We start from the raw sequence: 23,273 nt of genomic DNA on the forward strand, positions 1-23,273 counted from the left end.
AAACTCAGAAGAGTGTTCTTGGAGCCACTCTGTAGCAATTCTGGACGTTTGGGATGTCGCATTGTTCTGCTGGAATTGTCCAAGTCCGTCGGAATGCACAATGGACATGACTGGATGAAGGTGATCAGACGCGATGCTTACGCATGTGTCACCTGTCAGAATCGTATCTAGACGTATCAGGGGTACCATATCACTCCAACTACACACGCCCCACACCATTCAGAGCATCCACCAGTTTGAACAGTCCCCTGCTGATATGGATTCATGAGATTGTCTCCATACCAGTACACGTCCATCCGCTCGATACAATTTGAAATGAGGCTCGTCCGACCAGGCAACATGTTTCCAATCATCAATAGTCCAATGTTGATGTTGACGAGCTCAGGCGAGGCGTAAAGCTTCGTGTCGTACAGTCATCAAAGTTACATGAGCGGTTCCGAAAGCCCACATCGATGAAGTTTCGTTGAATGGTTCGCACACTGGCACTTGTTGATGTCCCAGCACTGAAATCAGTAGCAATTTGCGGAAAGGTTGCATTTCTGTCACGTTGAACGATTCTCTTCAATCGTCGTTTGTCCCGTTCTTGCAGGGTCTTTTTCCGGCCGCAGTGATGTCGGAGATTTGATGTTTTACCGTATTCCTGATGTTCACGGTGCACTCATGAAACGGTCGTTACCTTGGAGGTACTGTGTCCCATCGCTCGTGCGCCGACTATAATACCACGTTCAAATTCACTTAAATCTTGACAACCTGCCATTGTGGCAGCAGTAACCAATCTAACAAATGCGCCAGGCATTTCCGACCGCAGCGGCGTATCATGCCTGTTTACATATCTCTGTATTTGAATATATGCATATTCCAGTTTCTTTGGCGCTTCAGTGTATATGATTTAAATCGCCATATCGTTTGACTGAATCGACTCAGAAAGTTAAAATTTTTGATCGCCAGGGGACCATAGACCTTAGTAAGTGACATAGAGAAAAAGGGTCTTAACAGACAGGCAGACAGACCGATAAAAATGACCAAAGATATTTAGATTAAAAATTAACCATTTTCGGATTTTTGCTTTAGTTTTACTCTGAAACGTTGTTCGTTGCCAAATTTCATGATCTAGCTCAACTGGAAGCACCCTATTAGAATCGATGAATGAGTTTTCTAGTATCAAAATTTGTAACATAAATGGCCGTATCTTTTGATTGCATTGACGTAGAAGCTTAAAACGTTTACACAACTAAGGCACCATTGCTCTTAATACGTGACATAAATTTGAACTTGATACAGTAGGGTTCTTAACAGTTGGACAAACAAACAGGTAGACACATGGACAAAAAAGCGATCATATAAGGTTTCCGTTTTTAAAGAGCGTGGCACGGAACCCTAAAGATCAGTCAAAATCACAATGAAGTGCTTATTTTTGATTTGGGTAACCGGTTCACTCTATGAGAGCATCTTCAAATCAGAGGTTCAAGATGACATTAGGAACCGGTTCAGAAAGCCTCTGAGTCGTAGTTCTTGTTAATGTCGCAGCTGCTACTTCTTATCCTTACCTTATTCGAGTTTTTGCTTCCTCCTTGATGAACTCATTGCCCACGGGTGTTATAAACTGTTCTTCATTCCTTATATAGCAGGCCGTTAATGATGTTTCGTAATGAATGAAAGCGTAATAGAAAGATTGTTCTTGAGAATTAAGCATCAATCGTGACAACGACTAGTCGCATGTACAACAATATGTTACCAGATTTTTCAGTTTCAGTTCAGCGAAATAAAGTTCTCCAGTAAACTGTTAGCAATAGTTGAGATTGTGTTAAAACTTCCAGTCCTTCACTTTGCTTGCTCATGTTAATCATACTTTAAGGAACTGTTACTTAACCGGCGTCCGATCAACATTCTCTCTCTCTCGTTCTCTCTCTTTTCTTAATTCTTAACTTTACATCTTCTCTCTGTGATTTCCTTGCTCAGTTCCTATCTTGAGATTGTGAGCTTGTTTACGCTCAGAAACTTTTTCTGGAATCAAACAGATAATACAAATGAGCAGAAAGAATCTCCTGAGGAAACACTTCGAGATGTAACTGAAGTGGTTTAAATACCCTTGGGCCTTTCAGTGTTGTTGATTCTGCTTTCTTCAGAAACTCGTACTCTCCCTGGGGGCGTGGGAGTTCCTTAAATATTAATTTGACTTCCTGGACTAATTTGGTGGGCTTTGACAAAGGGTAAAGAGCCTTCTTCGATTGAGCCACTTAAATGTGAAATGAGTATTAGGTCAAAGCAGCTTTTTATGGAGTGCGTCGTTATGTATAAAACTTGTCCAGATATATATAAATACGAAATTTATTTACTGTCACGACCACAATAATTACCTTTCATGGGTAATTAGCTGTCTTCGCTTCGTTATACCTGTAAAGTGTCAATTCATACCGCCTAATTCGAGTCGTCATGCTCCTATAGAGCATGCTACGTGAAGCCAATTAGCAGATACTGAATGGCACGTTACAGTTGCAGTTTGTAGAGTATATTTGAAGATGCTAAGTTAGAAGCCTGACTCAGTCAGAAAAATGTTTTTCTGCAATCAAGACCCAATAGGTTTGAGACTGAACTACGGAAAATGACCACTCTTTCTCCGTTACTTATTGGACATAATATCGACAGTTATCAGGCATGTAAAACTCGTTCTGAACGTTCATTCACTAGGGGTGAACTACGACTTTAAGTGCTCTACAGCAAAAATGGAAAGATCAGCTTACGATGTGAGTGGTGGGATAGAAGGGTCTTCACATTCGCTTATCCTCGCTTAAGTGCAGGGTGGGAGCAAATAAAAGTGGCCCGGACGAGTGGATACGATTGGACGTGAATGTCCGCATATAACCACACCCTGTGACGAGCTCACCACGTGTACGTCCGCCACGCGATACACATCGATTCAGAGCACAGTGCAGGATGTGTCAGTGTAAGTAAAGCATTGCAAAGGGGAAGACGGTACTCAGTTAGAAGAGCGGATGTTCATTGTGGAAAGCTACGCGACAACAAAGTCGTGGAAAGAGTTTGGTCAATTGCTTGCTGAGAAGTTTAGTGGTGTCAAAGTGCCAGCGAAGATTGCCATGCGACGCTTAATCCAAAAATGGCGCCAGATAGGATCTGATTTGAAAAAGACAAAAAAAAAACATTCGGAAACGTGCCTGTAAACCAGAAAATGTGGCTGCATTTCACCAGAGATCCTTCAGGGGCCTACGAAATCAAACCAACGCCTGTTACAAATCATGCGGACGAATACTCCACCTGCCCATGTGTGGATCTGCACATGCATTCCTACCGAGTGCGTGTTATTCATGCATTTAAACTTCACCTTAGCGCCTCCAGTTTTATGAGTGGCTGTTCACTGAGATAACACTAAATGGTTTGAACATGGATCTGATTTTTATGGCTGATGAAGCCTGCTTTCACTCGAGTGGTTACGTTGGTTACGTCAACTCAGAGAGTCACAGGTTCTCGGCAGCGGAGAATCCGCATAACTTCCACGAAACACCTCTGCATCATCTGAAGTTTGGGGTTTGCTGTACAGTGTCTGAACGCCGTATTATTGGTGCCATATTCTTTCATTAGACGCTCACTTCGACACGTTACATTTCCAACATTTTGGAAACACTTATGGCAGAATTAACGGAGAAGGAAAAAGCCTACAGTTACTTCCAACAGTATGGAGCAACTACCCATACAGCCGGCCTCACCTCGGAGTATATTTACTCAATCTTCACGTCTGACAGAGTTGTTACCAGAGCCTAGCTAGCCACCCAGGTCGCCCGATCTGTTATTGTGCGATTAATTTGTGTGGGGAGCCCTCAAGTCCAAGGTGTATCGCAACAGCCCTCATAGTCTTCAAAAACTGCAGCACAGCATTTTGGTTGTGGCTGCAGAAATTCCAGCGGCCCAGGTTCCATCCGCCTTCAGCAACTTACTGACCTGGCCCTAAAAATGCAAAGAAATGAATAGTGATCGCTTAAACGACTACTATAGTCAGGTTCGTACTGTATTTCCTTTCCTCTGCTGTGTTTCTTTGTATCCTGGAACTCTGTACTCTGGGACACTTTTATTTTCCCCAACCTACATTTCCCTTATTATAATGTCGCACGTGGTTTGAGCCACCACTTGCCGTGGCTCGGACCACTAACGCACACTAATACGGTGATACTCGACTTGGAAATATCTGCTCGAATCCAAGTGGTGGAAAAATCTTCACCTTCAGAAGTCAGCAAGGAACGAAACTAAAGGGGCGTTGCTGGCGATCACCAGACCTGGCGCCAGCAGCATGACAAAGTTCCAAACAACTCGGTGGTGTTTGTGGAAGTCATGGCATGTAATACTACTGCCGGCGATCTAACGGGTGGGTGTATTAAATTAGCTCCTGCACAATGAGATGAGGAGGTAAGAATGGACAAAGAATCCCAGAGACGAGTGGAGGTTGGTCATTGTATAAATGTTGCTAGTAGCACTTCAGACTCGACAGATTGGTTGTTTATAGAAACTATCGGCCTATATACTCCTGGGCCTGGAGAATTTGCAGGCCAAATCAACATGTTATCGTTTTGAAAGAAGTCGAGAGGCACCAGATTTATGTGGGACTGAATTTGATTAGTTTGGAACTGACAAATTTTGACCTGCCTAATGGGGGAGGACATTCAGTTGCATGGATCCTATGAATAAACTTTGTTTGTGGATAGGCAGCGTTTGAGATCGGAAATATATTATCCCCCACCAGGACTACTTACGATCTGCCGTCCGCGGTGGTCTCGCGGTTCTAGGCGCGCCGTCCTGAACCGCGCGACTACTACGGTCGCAGGTTCGAATCCTGCCTCGGGCATGGATGTGTGTTATGTCCTTTGGTTAGTTAGGTTTAAGTAGTTCTAAGTTCTAGGGGACTGATAACCACAGCTGTTAAGTCCCATAGTGCTCAGAGCCATTTGAACCATTTGAACTTACGATTTCGCAGTGCTACACTCAACAACAAAGTTTTGATTTTTGTGGTGACGTCTTCATATAACATATATCTGTCATTAAGTCTAGATCACACTTATTTCCTTTAGGGGCAATAGATAACGTCATTCTGATGGCGATCGCGGTGACTGGTCACAACGGCATATCAGCCAAATATACAGCCACCGTTGAGGTGTTAATGGGTGCTCATAAAAGATAATCTGTTTCGTAAAACGTCCTTTGATATCATGCCGATGGGTAGAAAATTGTTGGTGCAATGTATGTGAATGGTGAACGATACATTAAGACTGCTGCGCGATCGACTAATCATATTTGGCGGCTTGTGAATGTACTTCGCATCCAATATCTTCCAATCCAAGTACCCTGCTGGTCCACTACAGATATATCCCGCTTTCCATGAATGTCCATGCTTTATCCACTTTGTCCGACAGAGCTCCAACTGTCTCCTAATCTATCCCGATATACTGCTTTTCTATCAACAATAACCAACAGCATTGCACCCTAGCCTCTTCTTATCCTTTCTTTTCTGCTTTCTCCTCCACTTTTCCCATTTCTCAATAACTATTAAATGCCTCTTTACTTATTTTTAGGATACACATTGTGGAAAGCATCTATTTGCCTGCATCATGAACGTGATTTGCATCCATCACCACCATCGATTTCATATCATAGCAGTATCACCATCAACTCCACCATCAACTTAGCCATCAACTCCACCATCAGCTTCACCCTCAACGTCCTCTCAAATTTCATCATCATTATCATCTTAATGTACTTTTAAATGTTCCCTAAAATCCACTGTCAACAATACCTGTAGATTCAAAATTATTTAGATGGTAGACGGCCTGAAACTGAGTGCTTTATCACAAGGGACTAATGGTCAGAAATGAATATTTAGTTGTTTCTTTGTAACGTAAACAACTTTCGCCGTAATGCTAGAACTTAAGCTCATAGAAAATCTTCGAAGTAACGACCAGTATTCTCAACATATGAATTATATAGTAATCTACTGACAAAACTGATCCCTGGTTTGATACCACTGCATGCCCACATTGTTTATGTCCTTATTCAAAGTCAAATGGCTCTAAGTACTATGGGACTTAACTTCTGAAGTCATCAGTCCCCTAGACTTAGAACTACTTACACCTAACTAACCTAAGGATATCACACACATCCATGCCAGAGGCAGGATTCGAACCTGCGACCATAGCAGCAGCGCGGTTCTGGATTGAAGCGCCTAGAACCGCACGTCCACACCGGCCGGCTATGTTCTTGTTGCTCCATATGCTCCCCATTGCATTTTTCGAAGGTTGCGATTCCTGGGCAAGTGGTCGGGAGGCTCACTGATGAACTTTCTTCCTAATGACACAATATGATCTTCTAAAAATACTGCTGTGAGAACCATTATTTGTCGAGAACTTTGGCCACCTCTCTGCAGCATGGACCGCCAAGTTTTTCGTACGTTTCTATTGATGACGATATATTTTTCCACTTAGGATGATGCCTGAAGCTGAACGTTTGTCGGTACATTCGTTTGGTTTTTCGGACCTTCATCCTGCTGCATCTACGCCATACGTTACAAGAACGTATTCAAATTCTTTTTACGAGTAATAATTCACAATCTACATTCACCCATAAACCGTAAGCAATAGTGAACGTCGTCGTGAGCCCATCACAAACTACTGTGTATTGTTGAGGTTCCTTACCTCACCCATACAGCGAAACTTTGTTGTCTGTCTGTCCGGCTGTATAAGGCCCATTTTCTGAGGAATAGATAGACGTATTAAGTAGAAATTTAGATCACATAGTAAGATCTACGGTGTCTTGGTTGTTTAAAAATGGAAACTTCTAAGTCAATGGAATTAAAAGATACAGCCATTTATGTCATATATTTTGATACCCGCAAACTCACTCGTCAAAACCTATAGCCTAGAATCATGAAATTTGGCAACAAGCAAGGTTTCAGGGTACAAGGAAAAAAAAAATCCGAAAACTGTTAATTTGTCATTATATCACACGAAAAAATTGTCATTTGTTATCAAACTGTCTATCTGTCCATCCGTCTGTTAAGACCGCATTTTCTCAGAAACGGGTTGACGTACAAAATTGAAATCTATGTCGCATGTTAAGGAATGTAGTTCCTTGGCGGCGTAAAAAAATCAACCGTCTAAGTTAATGAGATCAAAAGATACGGTCATTTATGTTACATATTTTGATACTCGAAAACTCACTCATAAAAACCAATAGGGTATTTCCTGTTGAACAACGATCATGCAATTTGTCAGGTAGCAAGCTTTCACAGTACAAACAAACGAAAAAATCAGAAAATTGTTTATTTGTAATTATATCACACGGAAATCTATTTCTTTTGTCATTTGTTGCTCGACTTCAAAGTTAAAATTAAACATTTTCGAAAGTCTTGGAATTACCGGGACCGACATCTTGCCAGTTTCAGTATCAATGACAAGCAAAAATCGTGGAGCTTCTCGATCTCGGGATGGATGAACTGTTTATACACATAATTAATTTTTTACTTGACCCTCAGAGCGCGAGTCCTGATCGTAGCCGGACAATTTTTTTTAAGTATTTCTAATAATTTCTCGATTGTAGGCTTAAGAATTACAATATGTGCATTTTGTTTTGTTTTGTGTAGACGCTCATCTTAAAATTACATCACTAAATGAACTGAATTTTTATACAGCGGTTTTTGAACCCTTTCTCATCGTTTTTTTGACAGCATGTCATCTGCAAGTGAAGAACTGTTCCGTGGGTAGAGATACGGAGACGCACATAACCCCCACACACGAAACAAGTCTTCACAAATACACAATAAATTTCTACATGGCTAGTTTGCAGATGACATGCTGTCAAAAAAAAAAAACGACGAAAAAGGGCACAAAAACCGATGTATAATAATAAAGTTCATTTAGCGATGTAATTTTAAGGTATGCGCCTAAAAAAATCAAACAAACCAAAATCCACATATTGTAATTCTACCTACGATAGAGGAATTATTATAAATTTGATGCTGTACTTTACAGAAATAAAAAAAAATTGACCCACATAAGATTACACATAAGTGTCAAAACAAGTCTGGGTAAATATATACGGTGTTTGCATAAGACTGATTTTAAAACAATCCAAGTGAGGAGAGTTTTTATCCCGGCAATATCATAGGACTGAAATATCTGTAATAATAAACAAATCGTGACTGTTTCACTTTTTGTACAGTATAGGAGATGGGTGGCTGGAGCCCTTATAACTATTTCCTCCATAAATGACGGCACTATGAGGGTTGCATTTGATAATTAAATGCACATGAAACATTTTTTCACATCAATTGCTTATTATATCACTGCGTAATTTTCCATCTGAGATCATGATGTGAACCGTGGGAACTTTTAGCGGCATAATAAATGTTGTTTTTTGTGTAAGCCTTCAACCACGGCTAATCAGAGGAATCTTTCTGGCACTGAAATAATCTGGGAAAGTGACGAATAGTCTGATGCAGGGTAGCCGAAATGGGATTTGAATCCTGCTGTAGATGAATATAATACAAAGCTTAAACAATTGCGTCCGCCGGCTGCCACAGTTACCGTTTATGAACACTGGAAGCAACTTGTGTTGTTGTGACTTCGGAGGCTTTCACGGCTAATAGTTCTTGAAAGTCTCTTCGGGTATGCTGCCGAATCCTAAAATGAACGCGATTCAGTATTTCGGCGATCCAGCTGTTCGCCATATTCAGGAGAATGCTTCTTCGTTGAGAAGTTCCTCTGAGAAATGACGCCAGGCTGCAAATGGACTCCTAGATAGGCATCCGTACCGTACACGGCGCTTGCGCCGCCCATCAAGGTTGCTGTTCTCGAAGACTATGGAGTTGGGACCATCACCGGAGGTGCATGGACATAGATCGGTGGCCTTTATTCCTTATTCTATGTGCATGTAGTTTAAGACTGGAAGAATTTCAAGGAATTTTAAGATTAACAGTGTGCTCCGTCCACCTTCCAAGATAAGGGCTCTGTGAAAGATGATTTTGAGCTTAAGAAACCCAGTGTATACAAAATTCCATGTCAATGTGGGAAGGCTTACATAGGCCGTTCGACTCGCACAAGTGGATGACAGGTGTGTGGAACATGGCCGTCATTACGAGGCTACAACAGCCGGAAAAATTGGCAGTAGCAGAACAATGCTTAACTGAGGGACATAGTACGATATTTGACGAAACTGTGATAGTTGCCAACACTTCCTGTTTTTGTAACGGTGTCTATAAAGAGAAAATTGAAATTAGGTTCGGAGATAATTTAATCAATAGAGACGATGGGTTTCCTCTTAGCAGGACGTGGAATCCTGTACTACCAAGCATCAAAACAGAACGTTCTTCGGTGCGACCAGTCAGAGTGTTTGAAAATCGCCTCTGAGTGCGATATATCGCTGCCGCCGGTGTTCTACTTAGGGCGGCGCCACCTGCCAAGTCTTGGAGGGCAGCAACTGTGATGAGTGGCGCATGCGCCGTGCACGGTAGGATCCCTGCAAAGGACGTCGATTTGCAGCCTGAAGATGGCGAACAATTGGATCGCCGAAATATTGAATCGTGTTGATTTTAGGATCCTGCAGCAAACTCGAGGAGACTTTCAATAACTTGTTTTGTTGTGGTTCATTTCGCGTGGCTGTGCACTCACCTCTCGTACAGCGACGCAGACGGCGGTGATATGCGGTTGTCCATATTGTCGTCGTCGTCTGCAACATATAAAACAGAACCAATTGAAATTTCAATCGCGATTTTTGAAAATTAAAGAAAACTTATGCAATATTCATTAGTCAGAGGACACCCAGTACTCCTATATGCAAATGTGCTTGTTCAATAATGCCTGTATTCTTAGCGTATACATTGTCAAAGCAGTTAAGAGTAAATAATAGTCGGCCTTGTGGCCGAGCGGTTCTAGGCGCTTCAGTCCAGAACCACGCGGCACCTACGGTCGCAGGTTCGAATCCTGCCTCGGGCATGGATGTGTGTGATGTCGTTAGGTTAGTTAGGTTTAATTAGTTCTAAGTCAAGGGGACTGATGCCCTCAGATGTAAAGTCTCATAGCGCTTAGAGCCATTTGAACCATTTCTTTAGTAAATGATATCTCAGCATTGGTGAATACGTGGCACGTAAACAACTGCGTGAGGTGATGGTGTTGTGTTTGTTCCTGGAGTTCGTGTGCCAGATAATGATATATTCCCACAAGGCGTAATTCGATATTCTATCAATAGTATCTAAAGTTACACCGCGCAAAGCAAAGGCTCACTTTTTCGGGACTCCGCAATCGTCTCCCATTGAGACGCAGAAGTTTGAAATTTGGTTCTAAGGTGCCTACAACCTTCCTATGTAATGCTGTAAAAGCATGCGGCTCTGTGACGTCGCCTTGGGCTTGGAAACGCTTCAGACAGCAAGGTGTCGACACATGCGGAAACATCGCCAGAGCTCAGAAGTTCTAGTGAGGTGTAAGGGGAGTTAATGGTGTCACATTAGTTCCAGATTTCACCACAATTCTGGCCAGCGCAACTGTGCATGTGTCACATGAAAGAATGGTCTTACACACCCTCTGACAGACGTTTCACCTCTTCTCTTGACGTCTCTATGCCGGAAGACAGATCTGCGATGTCCGGCGTTGAAATCACACAGTTTTCTTTGGAATGACCGAGGAAAACATTTCAGACACTCTGTCGCTCAGAAAAGACACGGAAAAGCCTGAGGGTGTGGCATAAGGGACGTCAATGAAAGCATCCCTTCCCTTGTGGCATTTCGCGATCGAAAACGACACTTTGCAGTGTGGCGAGTAACAGGAAGACGGACACTCCTGACACCTTCCGGGCGATTCAACCCTTCTCTAGGGACATTGTGGGCATGCAACCCAAGATAACCAACACGGATTCAGAAAATATCGTTCTTGTGCAACGCAGCTACCTCTTTATTCCCATGAAGTAATGCATGTTGTCGACAAGGGATCTCAGATCGATTCCATATTCCTAGATTTCCAGAAGGCTTTTGATACCGTTACTCACAAGCGACTAATAATCAAATTGCAAGTCTATGGAGTATCGTCTCAGTTATGTGACTGAATTCCTGACTTCCTCTCAGAGAGGTCACAGTTCGTAGCGATAGACAGTAAACCATCGAGTAGAACAGAAGTGATATTCGAAATTCCGCAAGGTAGTGTCTGCTGTTCCTGATTTACATAAATGATCTGCGTGATAAAGTGATTGTTTTCAGATGACGCTGTAATTTACCGTCTAGTAAAGTAATGAGACGATCAGTTTCAATTACAAAATGAACTGGAGAGAATTTCTGTATGGTGCGAAAAGTGGCAATTGGCACTAAACAAAGAAAAGTACGAGGTAATCCACATGGGTACTAAAAGAAATCCGATAAATTTTGGGTATACGATAAATCGTACAAATCTAAGGTCTGTCAGTATTACAATCACGAGCGCCTTAAACTGGGAGGACCACATAGATAATATTGTGGGGAAGGCGAAACAAACACTGCGCTTTGTTGGCAGGACACTTAGAAGATGCGACAAACTCACTAAAGAGAGAGCCTACAATACACTTGTCCGTCCTCTGCTGGAACATTGCTGCGCGGTGTGGGATCCTTACCAAGTAGGATTGACGGAGGACGTCGAAAAAGTGCAAAGAAGGGCAGCTCGTTTGGTGTTATCGCAAAATAGGGGTGAGTGTGTCACTGATATGATACGTGAGTTGGGGTGGTAGTCACTGAAACAAAGGCGGTCTTCTTTGAGGCTAGATCTATTTACGAAATTTTAATCACTAACTTTCTCTTCCGAATGCGAAAATATTTTGTTTATTTTGTTGACACCCACCTACGCAGGGAGAAATGATCATCATAATAAAATGAGAGAAATCAGGGCTCGAACGGAAAGATTTAGGTGTTCCTTTTTCCCACGCGCCATTCGAGAGTGGAAAATGGTAAAAAAGTGGTATAAAATGGTTCGATGAACCCTCTGCCAGGCACTTAAGTGTGACTTGCACAGAAGCCTGTAGATGTAGATGTAGAACCCCAATGAACGTTGTCGTATTCCTTTGGAGTGTAGATCTGGTATACAGAGTAGAACCACCTAGCGACCTTCCAAAACCATTCGACGAAATTTGAGTGTGATGTGAAGCAGGAAAGGATTTTTGTACATTTTCAGTCCTCCAGCTTCACGTTCTTTACTAATGTGACGTCTTTAACTCACCTAACACCTCACATGAACTTTTGAGATGTGGCCTTTTTTCGCATGTATCGACACCTTATTGTTTGAAGCTGAGCCAAAGGGTGACTTCGCGGGGCACACAAGGCAGCATTACAGAGATGTGGTAGGCAACTTTGACCCAAATTTCAAACTTCTGCATCGCAATGGGAGACAGTTACAGGATTTGGAAAAAGTGATCCTTTAATTGTATTGGACAATGTACATGTATAATGTGCGTCTATAAAGTTCGGTGAATGGTATCAGAAAATATAGGAGATCAAAGTTACAAACAAAATACGTCTGCTGGCCTTCACAGTAATCACCCTCAGCTACAAGACACTTCTTACATCCGTTGTAAAGCTGTTGGATACTGTTAGCAAACGCTTCTCGTGGAAACACACGCTGCGTCATTATCTGGCATTGTTAGATATCCGTATCTTTACAGGAAATGAAGCCTGGCGCTACAAATACAACCAGAAGACCAAGCGACAGTCAACAGCATTGTGTTTCTCGTCCTCTACACCTCCCTCCGACAGACATTTTTGTTGGATCAAGCCCTAGCTGTCGAAAAAGGCGACCAACATCATCTTAATCTTGGATTTTGTGAGCCAGCTTCCTTTGGCAGGCGGATAAGACGATGTACACCATTCCCTTGACTATCGCTTTGTCTCCAGATCGTACTGGACGCATCACGACTCATTTCCTGTAATGATGCTGATATCCAGTGACTCGTGGACACTGTCCATCGAGCGATTGTACAAAAAACGTTTCCTGACAGTTTTCTACAGCTTTACAAACAATGTCAGAAATGTGTAGGAACTTACGGTGATAACGCTGAGGCCAGTAAAGGTATTTTGTTTGTAATTCTTGATATCATTGACAGAACATTACAGACCTTGCACATAAAATAATTTTCCTGGACAGGGACAATAACATTCCGAACATAACCTCACTGGTACACATAGCAACAAACGTTCTCATCTCTTCACTTGCACTGGCAATTAATACTTGATTTATAAGTAGCAGGTAGGCACCTGATGATGGCAGCATGCTGCCAAAACGTGTCTTGAGAGTAAATGTCGGAGAAGAAAAATGACCGAACCTGAGAAATAATACATATAAACAGAATCTAATTTTGACATGGATGTTCCGACAGAGTTTTCTCGCCTCAAATGAAATGAGTTGAGTCAGTAGATCAGGCGACACATCTTAAATGAAGGCACTGAGCGGATCGTCTCAACGTATTTTCGTAGAGTATAGACAGGGACAGTCCCGGAGTAAGCTAAACAGCAATGTACAGTTCGTCATGTTCATACACAAGCAGGCTATAGCAGGAAGCTTCTAGTACGTTCTTCGCTTTGTTATTGGTACACGTGACTGATACAATCCTTCCAACTTCTGGAGAGGAAGATTCTTTGGAGTTTACATACAGTGACAAGATCATTAGAGAAGGGACATGAGCTCACATAGGGCAGTGATGAGGAATTAGTGGGCGTATCTTTTTCCTAGAAATCAAACCGCCGTTGGGAGAATTTTAGAGAACTGTTGTTCATTTGTTGTTCACCTGTGAAGGAGACCGCATGTAAGACGCCAGTGCGACCAGTTCGTGAGTGCTGGTCGAGTGTTTGGGATCCGTACCTGGCCTGATTAAAGGAAGACATCGAAGCAGTTCAGAGACGCGCTGCTAGATTTGTTACCGGTAGGTCCCGACAACATGCAGTGGTTACGGAGATGCTTCGGAAACTCAAACGAGAATTCCTGAACGGGAGGCGACCTTCTTTTAGAAAAACAATTCTGAGAAAATTTAGAGAACCTGCAGTTGAAGCTGACCGTGGAACAACTCTATTATCCCCTACGTACACCGTGCGTAAGTACCACGAAGGTAAAGGCGTATAAACAGTTGATTTTCCTCGCTCTATTTGCGAGTGGAACAGGAAAGGAAGTGACTATTAGTGGTACAGTGTACCCTTCGCCACCTGCCGTACGGTAGCGTGTGGAGTATCTATGTACATTTAGATGTAGATTAGTACAGGGTGAGGATTTTAAAGACGTACCGCCGTCGAGTCGTTCAATTTTATTTTTTTGTATGGGCTGTGCATAAGACGGCTTTATGGCTCTCGCTAGACTGCACGCGTCTGTGGCGTGGGCCACACGGGTACGACTCGTATATTTTATGGGCGATGCGCCTTCACTCTGCTGTGAGGCTATACGTGGATGGAAGCGCAAGCAGCTGATGTCACAGCCAAGCAGAGCCATCTGCGTGATGCACGAGCCGAGCCTCTTGCCATTGACATTCCCGCTCGCCTTACCATCTTTGGAAGGTGGACAGATTCATTCACTTCACACGACTTCCTTGAAGGCTTTGAAAGACAAATATACATACATTATAACAGCATTCAAACGGGATTCGAGAGATTTAACACGTCGCTAACACAAATACGAGTGACTGCTGTTCTTTATGGGGCGGGCAACATCATGAAACAGCGATATGAATCGTGTTATACGTTCGTTAGCTTTAATTGTCATTTGGCTACCTCACGCTGCAAAATTCAGAATTGACGTAAAATATCTTTTTTCTTCACTCAGGCGCGATTTCGCGTTTATTTTTATATTAATTTTGTGGTCGAATACCGCTGACTTCATTCACGTTAAGGGAGACGGTTGTGCCATCTGCCTGCTTACAATACACGCTTCATTCCTGGTAGTTCATGTATTTTCTTCCTGAGACGGCAGTAACGAATGTGCCCTGTATTAGCTGAAACAAGTCAGGAAAGACGCCTATAAACCACATTGAGGATGACCATTATACCGAACTATCACTGCTTAAGCCAGCGCGTGAATTAGATCCGGGTGTAGCTCACCTCCATATCCCATGAGCCAACGCTCTCTGCGCTATGCGTTACGCTGTTTCGCTCACCTGTGAAAATCGGCTTCTACAGACTGGCGTACATAGATGACAACAGAGAAGTACTTTCTACTACGATAAAGAATTGCATATTTTGGTTACAACTGCGCCCACATCCACCACAAGCTGTTCGAATGGTAACATTTTATCACACCTCATCTTAATTTATTTCCATTACTGATGAGTTTAGGCTGTGAAACCATTTTCGAATGCGTGCACGGGTATAGTCCATCAAAATGGACATATTTCTTCAAAAGTCAAAGAACGTTTCAAATCACACTTGTAATGGTGCACCAGTAGGAGAAATTGCAACATTTTCCATTAAAAATGAAAGAAATACTCGATATAAAATACATCCTTTTCGAATTTTCAGGATCATTCAAATGTTAGGTTGGGACATAAGTTCTTAGCGTGCATAAGTTTAACAAACGCAACACATACACTTAAGAGAGACTTTAGTGATCAATAATACATTCTCCTCCACTATTTACAGTTCTGCCAGCGCTCGGGTAACTTTTCGATTCCATGACTGTAGAAATCACATTTTTGGAGTGAACTTTTTTCCGGATGTTTCTTGAAGGCTGTTCGATAGAGAGCGATAAAGGTGAAAATCTGAGGCCGCATGGTCAAGCGAGTAAGGTGGGTGCGAAATCGCTTCCCAACCCAATTACTGTATAGTGTTTTTAGTCAGTTTAGCAGAATGCGGGCGGGCATAATCGTGGAGTAGCATCACCTCACGCAGTCTCCCTAGACGTCGCCCTTGGACTGCTTCCGCAAGAAGTCTCAGTTGTTGAGAATAAATGTCAGCAGTGATGGTTACACCTCGAGGAAGCGCTTCGTAGCACAGCACGTTGTCGGTCTTTCACCAGATGCATAACATTATCTTTTGTGGATGTGCCCAAGTGTTTGTACGGGGAGTTGCTGCTTTGTTTGGGCTCAATCAGTCCTTTCTTTTCCATATGTTAGCTTAAAGACATCATTTCTTGTCACCAGTAACGATAGGGGATAGAAATGGTCGGTGTTGTTCACGAGCCTATTGATGACGAGCAAGCAGAGATGCATATATATGGCCACCTCCTGATTTTGGCTTAGAGTATACATCCGATTTTTGAACATTCCCTTTTTGCATGCAAATGTCGCACGATTGTGAATGATCACAATTCATCACAATTGGTAGTTCTCGAGTACACTGATGTGGACCATTGTGAATTAATGCGTTTAAACGATCTTCATCAAACCCCGAAGGTCTTCCAGAACGTCACTAATGTCAAAATGATCCTCCTTAAAACAAGAAAACCGTTTTCTTGCAGTGCTCTGTTCTGTGCCATTATGCCCACACGTAGCCCAAACGTTTCTGGCTTCCTCCGCTGCTGTCACCCCTCTATGAACTCAAACAGAAGAATATGTCGGAAATGTTCCGATTTCTCCACTTGGAACTTATCTGAATGGTAATCTACTAGCAATTACCTAATTGTTATGAAGTACTTTGAGGGCCCATTAAGATAGGATTCGCAAGTATTACAATTAAGAATGCGTATATAAAAAATGCACCCAGATAAGCATTGCATTAACTCGGGACTGGATTAACAAATGAGGCAGAACAATAAGTAAGAAAAGAAAGGTTCTAGTATCGCTTCCCTCAACATCTAAGTAATTTGTGGCGGAGAGTGTATTGGTACAACGTAATGATGGAGCAGCATGACGTATTTCTCCTGTAGAAACTACTCAGTGCCAACTGACGTTATCCTCTCTCTGTCACCGTTATTGACCAGGATGTTAACTCCGAAGGACATAAAATCTACTGAATATTCAATTGCATTCATCTTCTAGCTCTACTTTGTCTTATCTCAACCTTCCACATATTCTCCATTCATATCCCCTTCCAACCACCTCCCTTTGTTGTCTGATGTAACAAAAACAGAAGACAGCGATCAGATGCAGACGGTCACCGGATGCCGAGGGAAGGTTATCTCACACTTCTGGTAGACATCAAAAAGGAGGAACTAGGGCTTATCACACTGCTCTCCTGCCTATTACATCTAATTCTATATTAATGCGCCACAAGCCAGTGTACAGAGCATGGCGGACGATACATCGTACCAGTATTATCTACTTTCTTTCCTACTACATTTGCGTACTGAGCTAGGGTAAAACGACTCTCTATATGTCTCTGCATGCCCCCTAATTTATCTTCTCACAATGGTCGCAGAGTCTTCTTCAAATATAAATTGCCTAAATTTACGTGACAGGACCTTTTTCCAAGGATTCCTATTTATGTTTCCCGAGCATTCCTGCTATACTTTTTCATGTCCTATACCTACCTCATACAATCCAAGCAGTTCACTTTTGAATTCACATCATGTCCGTAGCCGTGCATACTTGATGAGGGAAAAGAAGGACTGAAGCCATTATTTGGGTATGAGAGGAGTATGGTGCGTTATGTTTTATAAGAAATGTAGATCTTGTGGAAGGTACCATAGTCTGGGAGGGCCGGGTGCGGGGTGGCGAGGGGTGGGAAGAGGCGATTTATATTACGTTTGGAAACGAGGGAAGGTAGAGAGAAAGTCGGACGTCTTCATAGAGGTGCGCCAGTAGGCGTGGCTTGTTGTGTATCAGAAGTAAAGTTCTATGTACTGACTTGGCAGAAAATCCTAAGAAATTTTGGTCTTATGTCAAAGCGGTAGGCGGATCAAAACAAAATGACCAGACACTCTATGACCAAAATGGTATTTAAACAGAGAATGACAGACTAAACGCCGAAATACTAAATGTCTTTTTCCAAAGCTGTTTCACAGAGGAAGACTGCACTGTAATTCCTTCTCTAGATTGTCGCACAGATGACAAAATGGTAGATATCAAAATAGACGACAGAGGGATAGAGAAACAATTAAAATCGCTCAAAAGAGGAAAGGCCGCTGGACCTGATGGGATACCAGTTCGATTTTACACAGAGTGCGTGAAGGAACTTGCCCCCCTTCTTGCAGCGGTGTACCGTAGGTCTCTAGAAGAGCGTAGCGTTCCGAAGGATTGGAAAAGGGCACAGGTCATCCCCGTTTTCAAGAAGGGACGTCGAACAGATGTGCAGAACTATAGACCTATGTCTCTAACGTCGATCAGTTGTAAAATTTTGGAACACGTATTATGTTCGAGTACAATGACTTTTCTGGAGACTAGAAATCTACTCTGTAGGAATCAGCATGGGTTTCGAAAAAGACGGTCGTGTGAAACCCAGCTCGCGCTATTCGTCCACGAGACTTGAGGGCCATAGACACGGGTTCACAGGTAGATGCCGCGTTCCTTGACTTCCGCAAGGCGTTCGATACAGTTCCCCACAGTCGTTTAATGAACAAAGTAAGAGCATATGGGCTATTAGACCAATTGTGTGATTGGATTGAGGCGTTCCTAGATAACAGAACGCAGCATGTCATTCTCAATGGAGAGAAGTCTTCCAAAGTAAGAGCGGTTTCAGGTGTGCCGCAGGGGAGTGTCATAGGACCGTTGCTATTCACAATATACATAAATGACCTGGTGGATGACATCGGAAGTTCACTGAGGCTTTTTGCAGATGATGCTGTGGTGTATCAAGAGGTTGTAACAATGGAAAATTGTACTGAAATGCAGGAGGATCTGCAGCGAATTGACGCATGGTGCAGGGAATGGCAATTGAATCTCAATGTAGACAAGTGTAATGTGCTGCGAATACATAGAAAGATAGATCCCTTATCATTTAGCTACAAAATAGCAGGTCAGCAACTGGAAGCAGTTAATTCCATAAATTATCTGGGAGACGCATTAGGAGTGGTTTAAAATGGAATGATCATATAAAGCTGATCGTCGGTAAAGCAGATGCTAGACTGAGATTCATTGGAAGAATCCTAAGGAAATGCAATCCGAAAACAAAGGAAGTAGGTTACAGTACGCTTGTTCGCCCACTGCTTGAATACTGCTCAGCAGTGTGGGATCCGTACCAGATAGGGTTGATAGAAGAGATAGAGAAGATCCAACGGAGAGCACCGCGCTTCGTTACAGGACCATTTAGTAATCGCGAAAGCATTACGGAGATGATAGATAAACTCCAGTGGAAGACTCTGCAGGAGAGACGCTCAGTAGCTCGGTACGGGCTTTTGTTAAAGTTTCGAGAACATACCTTCACCGAAGAGTCAAGCAGTATATTGCTCCCTCCTACGGATATCTCGCAAAGAGACCATGAGGAGAGATTAGAGCCCACACAGAAGCATACCGACTATACTTCTTTCCACGAACAATACGAGACTGGAATAGAAGGGAGAACCCATAGAGGTACTCAGGGTACCCTCCGCCACACACCGTCAGGTGGCTTGCGGAGTATGGATGTAGCTGTAGATGTAGATGTAGACGTAAAATAGGGTGCCGGGACTCGAGTTTACGGGAAGTGTAAGACAGATGAAGATGATTCAAGTGGCTCTGAGCACTATGGGACTTAACTTCTGAGGTGATCAGTCTCCTAGAACTTAGAACTACTTAAACCTAACTTACCTAAGAACATCACACACATCCACGCCATGCCTGAGGCAGGATTCGAACCTGCGTCTGTAGAAGTCGCGCGGTTCCAGACTGTAGCGCCTAGAACCGCTCGGCCATCCCGGCCGGCACAGACGAAGATGCTCAAGTTGTTTTAAGAGACGTGGGAATTTTATGACTAGGGACAGGATTCGTGACGTGGAACGTATTCGCATATTGCAAGCGACGTAAATTGCATGCCACTCCCAGATTTTGGTCTGAACGGTAATACTTGGGAAGAGTGGAGCTCCTCGCAACGCTGGTGGACGTGAGGATGAGTCTAAGGACTCCAAGGACTGAAACAATACTCCTGAATTTTTGGCACTATTCTTGAACATATGCTCCGTTCAGCGAATTGGTCTTACGCTGCCTTATTGAGAGGCCCCGTATGCCCGCATGATGTCACGCTACTGGTCGACGTCGGAACCAACGTCTTGCTGGGTCAATAACCTCCCTTGTAACACGCAAGAAATTCTGAACACGTGGTCCTTCGTTGCTGTTTATGTTCTTCTGTAACGCAGCGAGGAACCCAGTTGGCTTACACCTTTGAATACTCCAACCGGTGTACGATTGTGTCGGCACCACCAGCAGAGGTATCCAGTTGTGGAGCGAGGTGTTTGACTGTGATCCGTCCATCCCCTCGAATGAGAGTGTCCACACTCTCCAACATTGCTGAAGTCACAGCTATGTGCGGCCGGCCGGCACGCTGGAGGTCCTACAGGTTAGCAGGACCTTGTTGCGACGATGAAAGACGCCTCGTCCAACGATTCACTAGGCTTTTCTTCACTTCTAAGTCTCCGCAGATATTTGTCAAGCACCTATGGGTATATGCGGTGCTCTGGTTTCCCGCCAAAAGAAACGCAATGACATGTGTCTTCTTGGAACGCACCCCCATTACAGACGCCATTTTGTAGGCTATGTATAGCGCCGCCACCAATTGGAACTTCATGCTGCTATAGGGGCTGCAGCGGAAATATTCCACGATGGACCACAACAAATTTTGCATTTTTTCAACCGAAATGTTGCATTACTTAGCATTATTTATACTTATCCCTTTCAACATCGTAAGTCCTCCATTCGCCTTTCCTATCACTGAATTTACGTCATAGTCCCATTTCATATCACTTCTTACTGTCGCCTCCAAATACTTGCACGACGTGACGCGCTAAAGCTTAGTGTTTGTTGAGTATTAGCGCAAAGTTCTTTGGTGTTTTAATTTAGTGGACTAGTCTCGGCGACGGAAGACTGCAGTGGTGTTCCCTATAAATGTCTGTTTTTTTGTGGGTTTCGTGGGTAGGTAACACTGTTTATACCACGAGATGTAGTTGCGGAAATGTAGCAGCAGAGGTTGTTGGGGTGAATAGAAGATCTGTGTGTGGCGAGTCATCAGCATATTCTGGTAAATTGTGGGAGGGAGGGGGTGTATAGAAAATTAACTAGTGGCGACTCTACAGATCTTTGTGGCATATCGACAGTTGTTTGGAAAATTGTTACACAAAAATGGCTCTGAGCACTATGCGACTTAACTTCTGAGGTCATCAGTCCTCTAGAACTTAGAACTACTTATACATAACTAACCTACGGACATCACACACACCCATGCCCGAGGCAGGATTCGAACTTGCGACCGTAGCGGTCACGCGGTTCCAGACTGTAGCGCCTAGAACCGCTCGGCTACCCCGGCCGGCTCTTGTTACACAGAACGGACGGTAATTCAGAAAGATACAGCTAGGTCAATCAAAGTACATACCAGCGGAATTTGTACAGGAGACCGGAGTGGTGCATACTTTCTTAGTTTTTTTCAATATTTAGTGAGAGGAAGAGAGAGCAATGAGACGTCTATTATTTTTTGGTTAGGAGGTAAAGTAGGCGAAGAACTTGATCATTTGCAGAGAAGTTGAAGCGAAAGCCATAATGGGTGACCGATAGAGGGATATTGTTCAACTTGTTAGTGGTTGCCTTTGGAGAGAGCTGCAGTCAGGAGCCGCAATATATATACTGTTACGGAAATTTAAAGCACTGTCATTAGCTCATGTTCTGAAATGACTATGTATGTTTATCAATTAACGTACGGTTCTTATAAGGAATACGATGGCATACATAAAAAGTATTCGCAGTTCCGAATATTTACAACCATCGGCTGAGTAAGAGAATGACGACTATGAAAATTTTTGCGGAACCGGGACTCCAGCCCGGATTCCCCGCTTTACGTCAGCGGTAACCTTAAGTGCTTTGGCTACCCACGCACCACTCGCGGGCAGGCCCTCACTTCCATATATCGTCGTTCCTGCGTCACAACCTTTACTCGCTCGCACGTGATGTAATTCCGAGGGAATAGGCACTGCGGCGAATTTTCTTAACAACACAGGCACTACAATATCGTATGTATCCGCCGATACCAAGCAGCAACTTTCAATTAAAATGGCCTTCCCTGTACGGGAATTACACGATGCGTGTACGGGTACAGGTCGTGACGCAGGAACGACGACACACGGAAGTTTGGGTCTGTCCGTGGGTCGTAGGCGGATAGCGAAAGCAGTTAAGACGACCGTTCGCGTAAAGCGGGAAATCCTGATTCGAGTTCCGGTTCGGAATAAAGTTTCATTGTTTTCATTCACTTAACAGCTGATGGTTTTTATTATTTGCAACTCCGAATATAGTGATCAGCCAGAACGTTGTGACCACATACGTAACAGCTGGATTGTCCATCTTTGGCGCGGATAACCGCGGCGACGCGTCATGGCATGGAAGCAATGAGGCCTTGGTGGGACGCTGGAGGGAGCTGGCACCACATCTGTACACCTAACTCCCGTAAATTCCGAGTGAGGGGGCGATGAGCTCTGACGCCACGTTCAATCACATCACACATGCGTTCGATCGGGTTCATATCTGGCGAATTGGCGGACCAGCAGAACACTTGAAACTCGCCACTGTATTCCTCAAACCACTCCATCACACTCCTGGCATTGTGACGTGGAGCGTTGTCTTGTCGAAAAATGCCACTGCCTTCGGGAAACAGGATCGTCACGAAGAGGTGTACGTGATCTGCAACCAGTGTACGATACCCCTTGGCAGTCATGGTCTCTTGGACCAGCTCCACTGCACTTGCGGATGCCCACCTGGATGTTTCCCAGAGCATATTGGAGCCAACGCCAGGATGTCTTTGTCCCGCAATACAGGTGTCAAGGAGCTGTTCCCGGGGAAGACGATGGATTAGCGCCCCGCCATCGGCATGATTAAGAAGGTGTTGGGATTAGTCAGACCATTCAATGCTCTACCGCTCTGTCAATGTCTGGTGCCGATGATCACGTGCCTATTTCACTCGTCGCTGCCGATGTCGTGAGGTCAACATTGGCGCATGCATGGCTCGTCGGCTGCGGAGGCCCATCATTAGGAGTGATCGGAGCACCGTGTGTTCAGACACACTTTTACTCTGGCAAGGGTTAAAGTCTGATGTTAGTTTTGCACAGCTGGCTCCCTATCCTGTTTTACCAGTCTGCCTTCGACGTTCGGTATCTGTAATGAGGAATGACCGCCCAACCCCACGACGTCTGGACGGGTTTCACCCTCATTTTTCCACATGTTGAAGACATCACAGCACTCCT

The 23,273-nt window shown here is 43.7% G+C and overlaps 1 protein-coding gene across 1 annotated transcript in view; it reads right to left on the bottom strand.

The window, feature by feature from the left end:
- Positions 1-23,273, bottom strand: part of LOC126268115 (uncharacterized) — an 846,423-nt gene that overhangs the window by 181,741 nt on the left and 641,409 nt on the right. The window contains exon 4 of the mRNA XM_049973639.1: positions 9,666-9,723. Coding sequence (XP_049829596.1) covers positions 9,666-9,723 — 58 coding nt within the window. The remainder of the gene's footprint in view (positions 1-9,665; positions 9,724-23,273) is intronic.

This window comes from Schistocerca gregaria, chromosome 4, assembly GCF_023897955.1.
Source record: "Schistocerca gregaria isolate iqSchGreg1 chromosome 4, iqSchGreg1.2, whole genome shotgun sequence".
Lineage (NCBI taxonomy): Eukaryota > Metazoa > Arthropoda > Insecta > Orthoptera > Acrididae > Schistocerca > Schistocerca gregaria.